The sequence below is a fragment of the Platalea leucorodia genome (genome assembly GCF_965183815.1).
Source record: "Platalea leucorodia genome assembly, chromosome: 6".
NCBI lineage: Eukaryota > Metazoa > Chordata > Aves > Pelecaniformes > Threskiornithidae > Platalea > Platalea leucorodia.
The window spans coordinates 17046606-17065705 of NC_138828.1; the positions used below are offsets into that span (position 1 = coordinate 17046606).

The window sequence follows — 19100 nt, forward strand, 5'->3', positions numbered from 1 at the left end:
AATCTAGATTGTGTATACACATCTGTTACAATGCATAAGTATGGTTTTAAAAGCAATCACAGCTGAACATAAAGGTCAGCAAAAAACCTGAGTGCGTGTATTTAAAATGTAAACCCTAATATGGAAGTAGAAGAGATGGCTTTATTTAAACGATATTAGCTTCCTTCTGTTAGCGAAGTATATGTGTGAAAACAGTTATCGTTCTTGCATTATCAGGCAATTTGTGCTTGCCTTTTTTTTAATTAAACTGTTGGTTAAAGCTGGATCCTGGTGTTATTAATAGAAGCTTTCCCACAGATTTTTATTTTCGTGGTGCAAGACCAGGTCCCCAGGAGCAAGAAGGGCAGATGTTTGGGGGAAGGGCAGTATTGCAATATAAGCTTTTAAATGAAGTTTTGATGTGAAGAAAAAGAATAAGATAGGAACAACAAAGGAATGCTGGATCTCAGCTGTTGTCCTGTTAATGCATCTGCTTTTATGTAGTCAGATCATTAAGTGCTGTGAAATGGCATACATGTGTCCTGTATCTTTAGTGTGGGAATTTCTTTGGCTTAGGGTAGGACTTGGTAAAAGCCCTGCTGTTGATGATTATGTTTTTTCATCATAAGTACTTCCTTGTCCCATTTGGTTAACTCTCTCAGATGTTGTCAATGTTGCAGTAAGTGCTGTTAAATTCCATTTTGCATCTGCCAACATATGTACCTAATCAGAGATCCCATTCTTCAAAGGCTGCTGCTGTGAACAGATTCAGTGAAGCCACTACCACCAGAATGAGCCTTTACTTGGGCTAGGCAGGGTTGTGAAGGAGAAAAGGGGAATTTCTCTAGAAAAAGTGATGAAGTATTCCTGGTCCAGAATATTTACAGTTTTGCCTGAGAAGTACTGGCTATGATTAACTGATTACTGGCTATGATAAACTGATTAATATGATTGGACTGATTAAGTCCAACCTTATTTTTCAGTGAAAGATGTAATTATAATGGTGCTTTAAAACTTTTCAAATTTTTTTTTTTCCTTGTAGGTGCACAGTTGGATAAGATAGGGTTCACTGTCATCAAAAAGTGCATCAGTGCTGTTGAAACACGAGGTAATGATCAACCCAGCCTGTTTGTGGAGGGGGTGGAGCAGCTGGTCTGCTCTTTGAAGGAGGCCTGTGCGATCTAGTCTCCTGTAGATCTCTGGGAAAGACTTGACATGGTAGATATTACACTGATTATACTGACCAGGGCAGGAGCTTCCTTCTGTCCAGTCCCAGCCTTTTATGTAAGGCTTTGCCTCAAGAAATGTGTTTTCAAGAAGTGCTCAGAAGGGGGTAATAGAACCTCTCTTGACAAAGGAAGCCAATGTTTGTGCGGAACAGCTGAGGAAAAAACCTGCATCTTGTAGGCAATTCCTGTACCTTTGCTTTGCTGTTGGAACAGACTGATTAATTTTAGTATTCCACTTGTGGACTTTGAGTGGAGGTTTTCTGTTTAGTCACTTAAGACAGAAGAACAGGAGCTGAGCAGGGAAGTGAATAAAAAAAGTATTGAAGTACTCCTGGTGGAGTTAGTCTCACACCAGAGACAAGAATGCTGTCTGGCTTACTGTTGCATATTCTCGTTGTTGTACCTCCAAAATTGGAGACAGAAGAGAAAGGTCAGTATGCAGACAGTATTCAAGAGGTAGTTGGGATTATGATTGTGGAGAGGCTCTGTGTCACAGAGCCTGTGTAACTTGGGCACTGGATGATATCAGCTTTTGATATTGCTGCCATGTGAGGAGACAACAATTCTTGTATGGATGTGCTGAAATGGGAGGTGACCAGTCACCCTGAGGCTCACTGTGTTGTATATGGTGTTGTGGAGAACCTGCTTGTTTGGTTGTGTTTGTTTTAAAAAAGAGGTGAAGAGATGAAAATAGGTAATTGGTTATGGTGTATTTCTTAGTTTGTTAAAAGAGATGTTGAAATTTCTTTGTGTGAATTTTGATTTTCTCTTAAATTGTTGACCTTCCTTCCCGCTCCCAAAGGGGAGATTTACGATTTTTCAGGAATTGTATTTTTTTTCTAGAGATTTAGTGTTGCACAGGGCAGAACATTTATATCTTTCTTTGTATCACAGTCCAGCTTAAATAAGAGAGCTGAACAGAAGAATGGGTTGGTTGCGCTTCCTGTCAAAGCAGGGTGTTACTCAAAAGCAGTGTCTTCCATGTATGCACTTACTATACAGTATTATTAGTAAGGCCGAGCAGCCTTAGTGATATTGAGAATTTAGCATTTAAACAGCAAGAAGTGTCTGAGATCCTTTTTCTCTTGGACTTTTTTGTATCAGTCCTGTCTGATGCACTAAAGATGTTATTCTAGATTAGACTGTATTCTATCTGGTGTTATTTTTGTTCATTCTGTTCTTCTGAATATTTTTCAAATAGGGTTTGCCTGTCTCATCACTTTAAAAATTTCAGTTACTGGCATTTACTGGAATATCTGGAGGTATTTAAAGAACAGATGGATGTGGTGCTTGAGGACATGGTATAGATGGACTTGGCAGTGTTAGGTTAACGGTTGGACTCGATGATCTTAAGGGTCTTTTCCAACCTTGACGATTCTATGATTCTATGATTTACAATCTGACTATTTCAGCTGGGAAACGCTGCAGATAAAGCTGGCATCCTACAGATAAGTTGCCTTCACTGCAAAACCCTGCTTCAACATAGAATGGATCTTCTCTTTGCACTGGATGAGGCAGATTTTATGAAAACGGTAGCATGTGGTCATGTAATGAAAGGCTGGTTTTGGTCTACAGCCCAGTGACTGGTTACCCTACGATACCTTATGAATCATGCTCATCCACAAGCAGTGTGGAGTACACTGTATTTTGGTTTATTTTCTATAGGTGCGTTCAAATAGTTTTCTTCAAGTAGTCTTTTTTTCCTTTCTTTGACACCCTGCAAGGAAAGTGAAACAAGAACGTAACTGTGGAAAAAGTGTGAACAATTTCTTCATGAAGTGGCTTTTTGGAAAAATGGGTTAGATATGGGGGTTTTTCTCATGGCTGTGGGTGGACAGGTTAAACTGAGTGGTGGTTCAAGTCCACTCTGTTCTTTATGTCTTGATTTAGGGGCACGTAAGAAGGTGCAAAATGTATGTGTAATCCCACCTAATGTTCTTGTTCAAGACAGATGATTAAGCTTGCATAGATTAGAAACATGTGTCCCCATAGTGAGATCGGCCCTGAAGCATACTTGGAAGAGTGTTAAAGTTACCGAAGCTGGCTGCAGTATTGCCTGTCTTTGGAGACCTTGCAGCTTCACTGTCCCTTGCGCACAGCCTTTGGAAGACCTGCAGTCAATAGAGTGCTTTGTGGTAATTACTACCAATGAAAATTACTTTTATCTATTAATTTTGTTTTGAGGAGTACTTAAGAAAAAAAAAATAATCAGTATTCAATAAGTATTTATTTTCCCAGGGTTTCAAGAATGGGTTTAGGTGAAGTCCAACCTTCCAGAACTCAGCAATCCACCTAGCTCTGTTTCAATGAACTTGATTAGTCCATTGCATTTCAAGCAGTTGTTGATGATTTTCTGTTTATCAATACAGAACTTAACATCAACTGCATTTAAAAAAAAAAAAAAAAAGCCTAACAAACAAATTCCTGACTTCATCTGTGAGACTAACTGAAGCATTCTTAAAGGATCAGTTTCTGTTTTTTGCAGAACCTGCAGGACGTTCTGCTGATGTCTGCCGAGCTAAACAAATGGAGGGCTAGGAGAATATTCAGTTGTTTGCCTCAGGAGGGTTTGGCCAGATAGTTGTATGATGAAGAAAATCCATCTTTCAGGCTGCAGATTTTATACCTACAACTTGTTCTTAAAACAATTTTTACTTGATTATTTTACTTTAATGATAACACATCAAAGGCAAGTTATGTTCGGCAGAAGAAAACAGGACAGATGCCTCTTCAGAGACTGTGCTTGTGTGCCATGTTTTTATCTCTTTTAATCATAATGGGTGTGAGGTTGGCGTGGGTGGAAAGAGAGGACAGTCTAGTGTGGGTGGAAACTGAGAATAGTCTTGTCATGTCATAGCAGAAAAAGTCTGGTATTCAGAGAGAGAAGAGCATAACAGAGATATTGAACATAAACTTGTCAATGGCTGGATAATTTTTTCTCAGTTACGTTCCCTTTTATAAAGCCAAGAGGGAAATTATTTGCTCTGAATGAATAGAAGAATCAAAGGCAATGTCTTGGTTAAAATGCATGTGAGCTTCTGATTCAGCATTGCCTTGTAAGACATTGGCAGTGCTTTACCTGGTAGGAGACTTTGAGGCATCAAGATATGCAGCCTGTCTCTCACATACTGAGCACGATGCTGGTTGGATGTGCACCCGTGTTTTGTCTCCAAGAGAACATTTTGGGATTCTGTTTTGAGTATTTTATTTATAATTCTGTACTGAGAATAATACAACGGGGTAAAAGTTTATAGAAACATCAAAGAGCTGTTTGCTCCCTTAGTAGAGACTCTGTGCATGTTTTTGTTTGCAAGTAGTTGGTTGTACCTTCTGTGAGGATGTGGTAGGTAAGTGTTTGCCAGAGCAGTGTTTGTCTTGATTTTAGAACTGCTGGAGCTGCTAATCTGAGCTGCAGAGAGAGATGGCAGCATTGAGCTGTCTGTCCACTCTCTCTGCTCATGAGAAAGACAGATGATGGTGAGGAGGAAGTAGAAAACCTTTTCATGTAACAAAAAAAAAATAAATCTGGCATTACCTTGAATTTAAAGTGTCACTTGTATGGCTGTTTCTGTAATATGGAGTTTGATATAAAAAGTTGTATTTGCAGCTATATTACCAGTCTGTGTCAGCCACGTGTGCAATGCCAGCCACAAAGTAAACTTGTCTACATACCTCGCTTACAATAGTATAAATTACTATTTTACTTACAATACCTTATTTTTCTAAGCATGTTTCACAACGTGTATACCTGTGCCAAATTCCAGTATCAGACAGTCAAACATCTTAAGATAATGTAAATGTGAAGGAAATGATGCTGCGGGGCTTCACCGCTCAAAGTTGCCAGTAGTGACTGGTTGAGCCGGCAGACACAGCGCCTGAACCCTTCAACATTTTAGTCAGTGGTAAGCTGTTCCTTGCAATGAGTCATCTTGTCAATTGTGTTCTGTAAATGCCAAGCATTATCAGTCTTGGATGTGCTGAAGATCTGAAATGTGCAGATTAAATCAGAAATAGTACTGTTTCAAACCAGGTTTCTGTATTTTAAATAAAACATCATTTAAAGGTATGTTTAAAGGTATCATTTAAAGCTATGTTGAAATATTAATTCCTCTTTGCACTTCTTGATGTCTGCTAGCAATTAGCTGTGCTTTTTTCAGGTTGATGAATTTGAAACTGATCAATTATCTGATAATTACTATCACAGACTCATGATTATTGCTGGAGGATTGTCTTAGTTTCAATACTGCCATAATTTCAGAGACTTTTGCATATCACGTCTGTTTTCATATTGAGCAGTAGTTTCCGTGGTTTGACCTTAATTATTTTTAAGCCTGCAAATGTACGTTTGGGGTCAACACGGTTTGATTCCCCCTAGTTTTAATGTTAGAAGCACAGAAAGTCACAAAACAACTTCCAAGATAAGCAAAAGCTGAGCTGTATTTGACTGTGACAGTATTTCTTCAGCTTTTTAGCTTCTTGCATACAATGCAGAAGGCTTGTTCTGTGGTAGTGGAGGACATTGTATAAAAAGTGTGATGCGTTTAGGCAGCGCATTAAAAAGCTTGGTCTTACTTTTGTGCCAGAATTTTCCTGGACACCTCTGAGAAATTTGAAGTAAAAAATAGTTGCTGCTCTCAGGGCAGATTCCTAGTGTATCCTTGTTTGAAGTGAATCATGGACTATGGTTTTTTTTGTTTTGTTTTGTTTTGTTTTTTAGTGTTGGCAGTCTCCAAGTGGCGTATAGCATGCTATCACACTGTTGTTCTGGGGATCATTGGAAAACTTACTTGGTTGGGTTCATAACTTTGTATTTTGGGAAGAATAGTATTGTGGCCACATAGCTGTTTTTTGTGGTTCTTTCTTTTGCACACAGCTAAACTGTGAGCATACTCTAGAGTTGTGTTTTTTGATGAGCACAGATGAAATACTGGAGATCTGGCTTATTCTGTTAATTTGAGCCAGCTCTGAACACGATGTCTAGCTTAAGATTCAGCATCATTGCCTGCATCCCGGGGAAAGAAAAGGGCCAGTTTTGCCCAGGTGGAGCAACTGAGAGAAGCAGCAGCTGCTGCCGTAGCCCGTCAGCTCCCCGCTAGGACAGAGGATGGAGCAGTGCTAGCAGGGAGGCGTTCAGCAGGCTCGCAGAGATCTGGTATGGCTGAGGAGGCTGCAGACTGTGTGAGGAAGAGGAGGGAGTAAGAGAAGAAGGAAAAGATGTAGCAAGGCTAGGCAGGAGGAGGAGGTAAAAAATGCGAAGTTCTCTCCACCGTGTTGAGAATTATTGCTGTGTATTACGGTTGTGTCTGACAGTAATTCATTAAAAGGCTAATGATTTTTACATACTTCATCTAACATTTATTTGGGAAGAAACTTTTTCTCATATGACTGGTTTTAATTTTCCTTCTCTGGGTTGGAACGGTTTGGTATTGAAACTGGGAATTCTCCACAAGTCTTCCTTTGTTGAAGGATATTTTGAATAAGAATACCACATAATCTCTTATTTGAAAAGATTTCCTTGGAGTAGAAACACAGGTATTTTGTGGCATTTCTACTCTTCCAGGCCAACGTGAATATAGAGGTAGAGTGTGGTGGTGTTTGTAGATGGCTGCTTATTAAGTGGCCTCTCAAATATCTGTGTCACCTTCAGGACTGTAATATTTTACCTCCCACTATATGGGCTCTGAAACAATGCAGCAGACAAAGACAGAGCTTATTTTGCCCTTTTCCTTCCCTGCCCCTTCTTTCCCTCCTGTTTTCCTTCAATTTATATTCATAGTTTTACTTCCCTTGGGATAAAACCAGGTGTGGTAAAGGAAGGCAAAAAGCAGAGGAAGAAAAGTGGTAGAGAAGTGAAATATGTGAGAGGACGGAAGGGCACAGAGGAAGGACAGGAAAGTGGTCCAGTGTCCACATGAAATGAGAGTAGGGGACTGAAAATATTATGCCGGTTATGGCTACTCTGTTCATCCCAAGCAAAGCCAGAAGTACCGATTTCAGTAACCTGTGGTGGTGCCTCTGGATGTAACTAGTATGTGGACCACAGTGGGTTGGAATGAGGCCTCGTATTTTAAATGAAAAGCATTTACAAACTAGAAAAAGCACTGGTTTTGAGGACTGGGAATAGGGTCAAGTTTTTCTTTATTTTATCCAAAATCTTTTTGTCAGCCACACATTTGGAAAAAAGCAAAATTAAATTTATTAAATAAATCTTAATGCAGCATTTGTTGATTCAGTTCTTGCGTTATTAGAATGTGGATACTGATGTATCCAAAATGTCATTTAAAAAAATCTGAAAACAGCCAGTGATTTTTTTTTTTTCAAGCAAAGGTTTGCCCCTGTTTGCTTCTACTCCCACTTTGTGAAGTGGAATTGAGGTACGTGAAACCTTTATCAAAGCATAACATGAACTTATCTTAAAAACACAGAAGAACAAAAGGATTCTTGCAATACTTTATAATGTTGTTCTCATGACTATGTTAATACTATGTAGTCTGTCTGTCTTTGGGTAGGATTTGTTAGCTAGGGAAAAGTTTTAATGCTGAATTTGACTGTGGTTGATCTGCCTTTTTCTTTTTTTTTTTTTCTCCTTTTGCATAATAGGTATAAATGACCAAGGATTGTACAGAGTTGTGGGGGTGAGTTCAAAGGTCCAGAGACTTCTGAGTTTGTTGATGGGTATGCCTCTATTTTACAATAATTTTTTTCAATATTTTATTTCATGTTGGTTTACTGTCAATATTTAGTTTTAAAAGCATCTGTCTGTAGCTGTTCTTTATATAGGCCAAATCTTGTTTGCTTCAGTCCATGTAAATAATTCCCATATCCTTGTAAGTTCCCCTGGTTTAGCAAGACCAAGATTAGTTGGTAGGAATAAACTAAGAGAACTTGTATGGGACATGTAGGAGCAAATCAGGGGCTTTGTGCAAGGTTGATGTAAGTGGGATTAAAGCAGCCTAAGTTGAAACGTCTGATCAGAAAATTCAAAATACCAAATTCAAGAAAGTTTGAAGCTTATTGCTTCATTGTTTGAAGTTTCCACCTTTCTTCTCCCTTGGCTAAGATGTACAGGTGTACACGCCCATGTGTGTCTTTAGTTAATCACTGTGCAAAATAAGACATTTAGTTTAAGCCTACTAGCAAAGAGCTCTTTGGTTTAAGAGGAGGAATATGATATATGTATTAATAATAACTATGTGCCAAGGCGGGAGACAGATGGGGAAAGGATTTGTTTTTATAAACTTAGTAGTATAGCTCTTATATGTGGGTAACGTCTTAGACTCTCTTATACCTAGTTAGCCATGTGTAGCTTTTAAGATTTTTTTGATTCATAAAATTCTCAGGAACTTTTTTCTCCTTTTTCTTTCGGGAAATTTTGAGGTATCCTTAATTTCAGTGACTGTAGTTCTCTTGCTACTCTGCTGTCCTTAGGGAAAAAGAAAAAAAAAAAAAAGTATTGGCACCTGGATGAAATCCCTTGTCTGCCTGCTATCTCTCACCAAAGTAGTAGCCATCACTGCAAGATGTGCCGTATTTCCCAATTTCTTGTCCTGAGGCACTGACAGTACATGCAGTCAGACAAGACCACTGGGATTAGTTCATTTTTATAGAGCTTCCAAACCTGTCACTTGACAGCAAAGGTCTGATTCTCAGGGATTCATTGGTATGCAAAGAAGCTTGTTTGCAGTTTGCACCAGGCTCTTCTCCAGAACCATGCATGCTCCATCTGTGCTGATAACACAGTGTTCTTTGGCACTGCAAACTGGAGGAAGCCAGAAAGTGAATTCATTTCATTACCCCAGACATTATGTGAATGACAAAGCGCTTTTATATTATATGCTGCTGTCAGTTCAGTGCCACCTGTAAGACTTTTTCTTTTCCTTCCTTTATTTTTTCAAACAGGCTGTCTCTTCAGAAATGATAAGACATCAGGCTTGAGGACCTGCATGTCATATCAATCTGTCATAATGACCTTGCTAAATATTAATTTATTATATCTTACTTTAATCAATATTAACAGCACCCTGAAGTTCTCCATTAGTGCACATAAACCTTCCTGTATCTTTAAAGTACCGTAGCAAAAGACTCTTTTTGCAAATACGAACTGGGATTAATAAAAATGACTGATCTATAACAGATTCTTATGGTTGTTTGTCTGTGTTGGAGTCAGCCTCAATAAACAATAACCATCTTTAGCCATTGACCATAAGAAGAATGACGTGTGATCACTCAGAGAGTCTCGATTAAATGCATTTGATATCGCAAGATGTTTTCCAGTTTTGTACTTACTGGCTTAGCTTGGGCGTGCAGGTCTGGCAGGCAAATTTTCCTCTTTGCCATTAGTGGTATCCAAATTAAATAGACTCAGGTTGCCAGTGGTTCAGTAGCAGCTGGAAGAGTTTACTGGGGATTCCAGCATCTGCTTTTAGTTATTTTTTAAAATTAGAAACATTTTTTGTCATTCCCAGGATTCATATATTTATTTGAAGTACGAAGAATACAGTGGTATCAAGACAAGGCAAAATACTGAACAGAAAAAAGTTAGGGTGCAAGCAGGTGCTCTTTTTCTGATGATTTGTTGAAAGCGATCCTATCTGTGCTTTTTATCTGTCTGTCCTCAGAGAAGAGTAAAGAGGGTTTCTTTTTGATATACAGTGGTACAGAGAATTTAAAATGACTGATTAATCTTTAATCCTTTGTCTCTGGGTATAGTCTTAGATACCCTTTTATATGAAAGATCTTTTCAGAATCATAAAAACCTCATATTAACTTTCTGTATTTTAAAATGTTTGATAAGATTTCAAAGTATTTTAAGCTACCTATCATTGACCCTGAGGTTCACAGTCTGAAAGGCCCAAAGTGCAAAAAAAGTCTTCCAAATGGTAACCAGGGATGTAATAGCATGTAGTTTTGTCTCTTTTTCAGAATATTTTCTATAAAATTTGGGAAAGTACATTGAGAGTCAAGAGAGTATGAGAAGAACAATATATGCTTTTCTAATACTATGAATGCACAGATTTTCACCTTTAATGTAAAAATCTAGTGAAACTAAGTCTTCTGTGAAATGAGGCTCAGCAATTAAATATACAATTCTGCTTTAAAAAAGAAGTTAATTTTGCAATTAACTTAGTCCTTGAAGTTACTTGTAACTAGCATTGTGCCATGGTGATCTATTTTTCATCACTACTCTTGTCTAAATTTAAGTGAGGCATTTGGTAAGGAAAACACTCATTACATTTCAAGGGAAAATGTTAAATCAATCTGATATCTCATTGTAAACAGGGATACAGAGTTAGGACTTCCAGTCTTATGGGGATCTGTTATAAGCAATTCAGAGCGCATTGTCAGCCGTCAGGAGGCTCAGTTCTTGAAATGCGTCAGGGACCAATTCCTGTTTCATCTGTGATCTACGTTAGAGATCTGATGTGGCTCATTTCATACAAGCTGCCTACATAGATTTCATACCAACTACTACATAGATCAGCTTTCATACAGACCCTTGCTTGTGGTGAAGTGACTGCTAAGGACTTGGAGTTTCTACTGATGCATTCAGTTTTGATTTCTGATACTGCCTGGCGTGAAAAATGCCAGACATCACGTGTTGTAGAAGAAAACTTTCGGGTACCTCTGCCTTTTCAAAACCAGCAGCTTTCAAAACAACTGCACTGAATTCCTTAGTTTTTTATATACAGTAAATGACAGTATGCATATACTCCTACAGTGGGCATATTGCATGTGAAAGCAGAGTCTCCTCCTAACCTAGTTTAGTGAACTGGACTGTTTTTATAAAAACTCTAGCTCCCTTATTGTCAGAAAGATTTGCATAAAATTTAGAGCTGATCTGTCAAAAGCTGTTCCATAAATGCGCACGGTTATTTTTATATGCGTAAAGTTGCCATTCAGTGCACAGTGGCTGCTATGTGAACAAGTAGCATGAAAACTAGTAGAGTCATTTTTGAAATCCCTGTTGAAGTTCCAGTTCATATACTAGCCTGGGATGTTTGAAGTAGAGCAAAAAATGGAGCGGGAACAGTCAAATATATGGGGTGGTAGGGCACAGAGCTATGTAGGGCAACTGTCAAACCAAAAGTCTTTAAGTCTTGATGGCTTCTACAGTCAGACCTAGGGATTGTTTGGGGTTGGTAGCAGGGACAAATTTTGTTGTTTTTTAATATTTTTTCCCCCTCCAAAAGGTAATGAAATATTTCAGCAATATCTTCTATTTTTTATTTTAAGAGGCTTGCTTTGGAATTCAGATGCTTGTTATTTTCCTCCCCAAATTCATCAACAAATTTCATGTAACTGAGTGCATCCTTTGACTGTAGAGAAGGTTGATGATTATGAAGCAGTTATTTAAAAACTGGATACTACGTCGTGGTTTAGTAACAAAATCCCCATAGATTTCACTAGTTTCTGCTGTGATGGCAGTTTTTATTTAATTAATTCAGTAGAAAGTTTTTCTTCTCAAAAAAGAGAATTTGAACACAGAAACAGCTAGCATGCTAAAAAGAGGAAAAAAGAAACTTTTTCCTGAGACAACCTTGAGTATTTTGGATGGTGGTTGGCTAGTAACAATTTGGTAGAAAATGTTATCTGACTTGTATTTTAAAATGAGATTTAAATAATTGATACAATGAGGGAGAATATTCAGTTACAGAAATAATTGCTTGGCACAGCCTTTAGAACAGAATTATTTAGTCCCAGTAAAAGGACTGCACCTTTAATCACGGATCCTAATTTGATTTTTTAAATGTGTCTGTCGTTTGTCTGACAAGCAAAGTAACAAATGAATTCTGAATTGTATGAACTGGTCAACACGTAATTTGTGTCAGCTACTGCTGTAGTTTACTGTAGTGACTGACGGAAACATGTAGCAGTAATAAACCAGAAGCTCAAGCACTTGAAGTTACCCAATACATTGGGCTAGTTTGGCCGTATACTTGTGTCAGCTAGCTATTGCTTCCTGTTTTGAGGCCGAAACTTTTTTTTTTAATTGCAAAACATTCCAGTGTGCTGTGTTGTCTTCTATTTTTTGTCAAAAAATCTTTTCACCTGCTGGGTCATTCAGACATACGACTGTTAAATTTGATCTGTCTTATTATGAGACTCTACCAACTAACCTGGCAAAAGATGGGAGTTCTGTGAACTTGACACATGGTCAAGCAAGCAAGTAGTTTTTCCGTTTGGCTAAAACTGATCAAGTAAGGGAAACATTCAGGCCATCTTGTAGAGGAAACTTAACTGATAGAGAAGAATCCTTTCTCTACTTCTGAAGCACCTCTTAAAGGTTTTTGCACAGTAAGGAGGGTCATACTGCATATTGGCTATTTTCATCAGCAGTCCAAAATCACGGTTTATAAGCAAAACTACAGAAAGAATTCAAAAAGATTTCTTAGTGTACTTTCATTTTAAATAACGAAAGAAAAGAGGAAAAGATATTATGCTTAGTGGGTCTTTTGTCTAAACTGTTTTTGTACATCTTTCTGTGTTTGTGTATATCTATCTGTTTAATTAAAGGTGTGAAAATATCAATTGCTGTGGAGATGTTACATAAAAGTGATTTTTAATCCTTCATTAAAGAAAAAATCAGCAGTAAATACTTTTAAAAAACAAAATATGGAAATAGAATTTATAAAGAGGTTTGGATATTAAGTCTTCTTAATATTAACTAATAGTAAGAAGGACATGTTAATTCTACGTTCACGTGAGCAAATACATAATGATCAAATTCAGTGTGTTGCTGTTCATGTAGGGCACACTGATTTAGAATTCCCTTCTTTCATGTCCTTCTCTTTCTGATTATTTTCTAGATGCAAAAACCTGCAATGAAGTTGACCTGGAAAACTCTGCAGATTGGGAAGTGAAGACAATTACTAGTGCTATGAAGCAATATCTGCGGTAAGCCTGTCTCCTCTCTCTTTTATTTATCTACTTTTTAGAATATGTATTCTAATTCTCCTATGCAGCGTGTTAAGCTACATTACTTACTTTTCATATATTTTGGAATAGAGTTCCATTTTGTGCAAATACCATGTTTGTTATTTGTCTTGGGGGAAGTAAAATAATTTAGCAACACTAATATTTGTGTTCATAGGACACAAGCCCCAAAACATTTTTGTGTTAGATACTTACGCATTTCACTGATGGTTCAGAAACCTGAATTGTTAGTAAACTTGCTGAGAGTCGTTACTGAAAGTCAGCTAAGATTATTAAGAGTTTTTTGCATTTTTGTGTTTTAATGTGGTAGAATGAAAAGGAATAAGGTTATGAAATTTTTATTGTTTTCCTCCTTCTGGCCCTTGCTCTGGTGTTCTAGGTGCAATAGTAATCATATTTTGAGTGTTAAAAGTAAGAATTTTAGATGTGTTCTCTTTTCAAATGGCTTGGCCAATTCCTGATCAAGATATTTTAATAAATTGCCTAAGAACATAGAGCATAGAACTTTTGTGTATCTCTCGTAGTGTGACACAAATACAATATTTTTAATATGCTCTTTTTATTAAATGAAGTATCACTGCAACTACTATCAAAGAATGCCGAAAAACTATTATCAAGATAAAAGTCTCTGTTATGGTGTATAAGAAAGAATAAAAAAAACGTAAGAAAGGAAAAAAAAAAAGTGCACATGATGAAGTATTTCCCGCCTACAGTGTTTCCCATCTGAGTGTTTACTCCAATATTTCATAAGCATCAGTAAAGTCAACTTAATAAATGAAGGTTTTAACTCTGATGTTTTAACTCTTGATTTCCATTATTCAGTACATTTTTCATTGATGACTAAGCTTTTCAATTTCGATTTTTCCATTTAAAATGCTCTAGAATTTTGATTTGTGGATGGCTGCTGTTGAGCAAGCTTAACTGTTTTAGGACCTTTATTTCTTTCCAGTAAGGTATCGACTTGTGATTCTTTGTACTTTAAAAACACTAATGAAGTATTAATTACATAGTATATGTGTACAATCTTCATCTCAGAAACAGTCTCGGTGGTGTAATTATGATAGACTTATGATAGACTAGAGGCATCACTTCAGCTTATGGAAGGTGAATGGATGTATTTAGTCTTATTTTCCTGATAATACCAAGTTTCCATTCGCGCTGGAAATCATTGAATTCAAGGGCCACTGTAACAATGGTTGCCTCCAGCGCAAGGATTGTAATACTGAATGTTAAAAAGGTTTTCTGCTTAGAGTAAATACAGATAGAAAAGAATATAGCTAAGTTTATTATATCATTCTTGTTTTACAGAAGCCTTCCAGAGCCACTGATGACATACGAGTTGCATGGAGAATTCATCGTTCCTGCCAGTAAATAAATCTTTTCTTATAGTACTGTTGTGGCCTTAGGAGTGTGCTGCAAATGCAATTTCAGAAAAATTCTTCAACTCAGTAAAAATACAGGAATAAGAAATAATAAATGTTTTAAAAATACATAGGCTTTAACCAGTGTTCAGTTCTAGTATGTGTCACATATGATGTATCTATTGACAGACAAGCTTGTGACAGATTTAGCATAGCACAATTTTTACTTTTATGGAAAAACTTTTGGATAGACATTGTAAACACTCATTCTTCTTATCTTAATTATGTAATGATAAACATCTAGTTAGATTGTGATTTTTTTTTTTCCTTCCATTTATAAAGAGTATGAAGCTTAGTAAAAGAAAATACACTAATTCAGGCTCATTTGAATCCTTAAAGCACAGCTGCCTGACCCTTGTTTTCAGTGCCTTGTTAGCTCTGTATCCAGGCTGGCTTGAATGTTCCTCACATATTAGTAGAAGAAAGGAAAGAGCAGGCCAGATTACACTATGGCAGTTCAAATACAGACTTGGAGAAGACACAACAGCATTTGTAGTTCAGCTGTATGGTATCTAATGTACATGGAATTTTTTTGGAAGAGGATGGAGGGGAACTGTGTAAGAAAATTTTTGGCAAAGTATCAAACAGATATTTAGCTGATTTTCTTTCCAGCCTGTAGCACTGCTGGCAAACTGTGGAAAGCAAAATTAAAATAAAGTCTGAGACAATTGCTTTATCTTTGGATTGCTGTAATGACTTTCCAGGACTTCAGAATGTGTTCACTTGCGGTCCCTAATTCAAAATGAGAATTAGCCCATGAAGTTTGTTGCCAAAGCACATCTTGGAGGCCAAGTACTTAAGCAAAATTCAACATACTTAACTAGATGGTGAATCTGCCCGTTTGTATTGGAAAGTGTTAAAATAATTTCTTGACCTATGAAGTTTTGCCAGCAGTTTTTTGCTTTATTTTCCTTTCTCTATTTTATAGTCTCTTTCAATAAAGGAATTCAGTTGAAGTTTAGTGTTTTAAATAGTACAGTGTTCATAAGTAGTAAACAATTTTGTAGAGGGGTTGATTCTATGTAGTGGGGAGGGAAATTTAATCAACATTGCAGATCTGAGTTACGGTACACTTAAAAATAGGTAGTCAGTGTTGTTTCCTATGTTAGCTATAAAAAACCAACAACACCGGGAATAGTAAGGAATATCCTTTTCTATGAAACTATTGCAGGGGGGTTGGGGGGAAGCCAAAATTAAAAGGTTCTCTTTTCAGTTTTCTTTTCTTTATACATATCAGTGTACATTGAAACATTATAATCCTTGACTGTATCTTGTGATTAAGTTGCTTAGCCATTCTTTAATTAGAGTTTGTGATTTCACATATGTAAAATAGTCTTGCTTTAAAGAAGGCTTATGTTTTTCTGGCTGTCTGAATTTTTGATTAGCTGACTAGAAGCTAAATGTTTTGCATTTTGGTAGCCTTTTTTCTTGCAATCTGTGCAGGGGTGTTCACGGTAAAAGAATAAAAAAAACCAAACCCTAAAATCTGTAGCAATATGCAAAGGAAAAAAAAAAAAGAAAAATCTGTAACAATATCCACTGAAGGAATATGGTGGTATTTTATATGAAATACACTTAACAATCAAAGTTGCCTTAGAGTAAAATGGGACCTGATGAGTGGTCCTGGTGTCAAAACTTCTTGCATTCAGAGTCGGTTCTAAATTTTTCTCTTTACGTACCTTGTGCTAAGTATTATTATATACAAGAGAAATACTTCCACTCATCTCATTGTAATCACTACTGACACGTAATTTGGTGATTTAATACAACTTTGAGAAATCGGCAGAGGGTTTATTTTCATCTTTTACAGATTCTTGTTTTCATCTGTGTACTAGTGAACCCTGTAGGGGCCAAAATTATTCAATTCAACACGCAACACAAAAATAAAAAGCCTCTTGCTTGTGTTTACTTTATTTCTGTACTGTACTAGAGAGAGGTGCCGTTGTTATTCAGGGCCCTTCATCATAGTAATCTCAGTAGTTTTTTTGCATGGTTATTCTTCTGTGTCTTCAGAGGTCATTAGATTTTCTGAGCATATGAATCTTCCTCATACAGTGTCTTATGCAGTTTGCAATGCAAGGTAGCATAAATGCAGTATCATTAGCTGCCTAGTACCAACAAAACTGAACTCTAATGATGAGGACAATCAGTTAATGATGCTAAAATGTATAGTACAGTTCCACTCTGTGGCACCCAGTAACATCGCTCCTCACCTTGCAGTATATTTGTAAGCAGATGAGTCCAATGCAGCAAAACAATAACTACATCTGTCAGTTTTTAAAAATAGATGAACAAAGGCATCTTTTTGCAGGTGGATTGCAAGATGAGTTCACAAAATAAGCAAATAAGTTGATAATTCTAGAACAAAATTACTTGTGAAAACAAAGCACATATGTTCAATATTGCTATGTTTGGAGATACGTAAGTGGTGAAGCAAAGTGCGTGCAGTATGTTTCTGTGCAGGGGCGGGAGAAGCTTTGTGTTTGTGGATTTTATTTTATTTTTTGAGATAGTTACCTATTTCTATGTCCCATAGAAAGTGGGAGTCCTGAATCTCGAGTTAATGCTGTTCACTTCTTGGTCCATAAACTCCCAGAAAAGAACAAAGAGATGCTGGAAATTTTGGTGAAACATTTAGCAAAGTAAGTCTTAAGACCTGTTTTCCTACGTTGTCAGAACTCTTGTCCTTACCGTCGTGTAACTACAAAGGGCCTTAGCTAAGCGTGGCTGGAGCTGAAGCCCATCTTGATGCTGTCATACACAATACCAAGAACCAAACGTGCAAAAGCAGACAAGACGTTTGACTCATGCTGTGTATATTTTGGCGGGAAAGGCAGAAATCTAATCCGTTAATGAAGCCATATAAGTATTTACTTTAGCAGTCCTGCCAGCAGTTGAGGGTTTGATTGAAGTGAGAAAGGGAACATTATACTTTCTTTTCGCAAATTCTGGCTAAGTGAATAGTGGAGATCTGTTAGCAAATTTAAGTTGGTTTCACACTTGCCCTGGTCCAAGACTAAGTGCATTTTATATATTTAAGTTCAGTAAGAGACTGCTTTTGTTTTTAAATTGCCAGTGGAAGAATGGCTTTTCTGTTTTCCAGAATTCAGTAAGACTTTATTTGAAGAAACTTTGCACAAAACAAACTTCTAAAACATAGATTAAGGAAATGTAATGTTTTCATTTGTAGACTGCAGTTTCCAACAGTAATGGAAATTTTTCATAACCTATTTCCTGTTTTTTCCTTCAATTCTTTTCAAAAAGTGTTTCAAAGCACGCCAAGAAGAATCTAATGACTGTGGCAAATCTAGGGGTAGTATTTGGACCAACCTTAATGAGGCCACAGGAAGAAACTGTAGCAGCCATCATGGACCTGAAGTTTCAGAATATCGTTGTCGAAATCCTGATAGAAAATCATGAGAAGGTAAGCTTTGATACATCTCTCCATTTCTGAGCATTGTCTAAAACAATCTGCTAGGCTTAATGGGTAGTGTGGAATCAAGTATGATGTTACAAATAGCTTAATTCTAAAGAATATCCTCTGTACACTGTACGCTTTTCGCTGTTTATACTTGATAAGCGTTCCTGTTCATAGGTAAACTGACGTTTCAGAATGTATATTTCCTGGCAATAGCAGTGCTTCTGTGTGTATAGTACACAAATAGATTGTCATTATGATATTTGCATATGTTTTCTTCTCAGCAAAAGTGATACAAGACTGGAGAAGAGAAAGCCCAGGCTCAGTTTTTAGCTCTTCCATTAAGTACTTTGACTAGGGTCTGAATTAATGGTTCTGTGTCTTCATTTTTCTCAGAGTTCACAGAGTAAAACTTTACTATACTCTGAATTTTATGGGTAAAAAGCATTATGTGAAAGCCAGGTATTAACATTTCCTTTGTTTTCAGCTGAATGTGTGTTATTTTAAGCCTTTGCATTTGAGGTAATACTGAAAATAGAAGTTGTTACTGCTGCTGTGGCAGCTGCCGGTTACTAAGTTGCCTTACACGTACAAGGTACTGTCCAGAATATCACCGCATGTAATCTCGGATCTGAAATTAAAAAACAACAAAAAAGGGGGAACGAAAAAAGTCTTTTATGGGTCTCTTTGTTTGGGTACGCCTTTGGGAATCCCTCGTGTCTAAGCTGACTTCTGGAACTGGATGTTTGAGGTACTTTGCTTGTACTGGCAGGATGGGCAGCATCTTCCTTGCTCTGATTGTCAAAAAAAGTGCTTTAGAAAAATGCCAGGATGTGCTTTTTCCTCTCTTCTTTTTTAAGCACTCCAAGCATTGAAATAGTTTTTTCTTTTAAAGGTTAACAGTGTTGAAATTGGCTGTCTAAGTCAAGTCTTATCTACTCTAAATAATATCTGTCTCAAGTTTTTTTGGCAATGTGATTACGCTGCCTCCCTGAATGATAAAGTCTGGGCAAAGCTTCTGTTGGCATAGCTGTGTCCACATGGTGGGTTTTGTTGGCTTAGTTGACTTAGGGTGTAATGCTGCCCTCACACACACATTGAGCAGATACGGTATTGTTC

At 37.1% G+C, this 19100-nt stretch overlaps 1 protein-coding gene across 1 annotated transcript in view; it reads left to right on the plus strand.

The window, feature by feature from the left end:
• ARHGAP10 (Rho GTPase activating protein 10) overlaps window positions 1–19100 on the plus strand; it is a 153772-nt gene that overhangs the window by 79778 nt on the left and 54894 nt on the right. The window contains exons 13-18 of the mRNA XM_082316377.1: window positions 1022–1087; window positions 7809–7883; window positions 13016–13103; window positions 14451–14509; window positions 17100–17205; window positions 17828–17987. Coding sequence (XP_082172503.1) covers window positions 1022–1087; window positions 7809–7883; window positions 13016–13103; window positions 14451–14509; window positions 17100–17205; window positions 17828–17987 — 554 coding nt within the window. The remainder of the gene's footprint in view (window positions 1–1021; window positions 1088–7808; window positions 7884–13015; window positions 13104–14450; window positions 14510–17099; window positions 17206–17827; window positions 17988–19100) is intronic.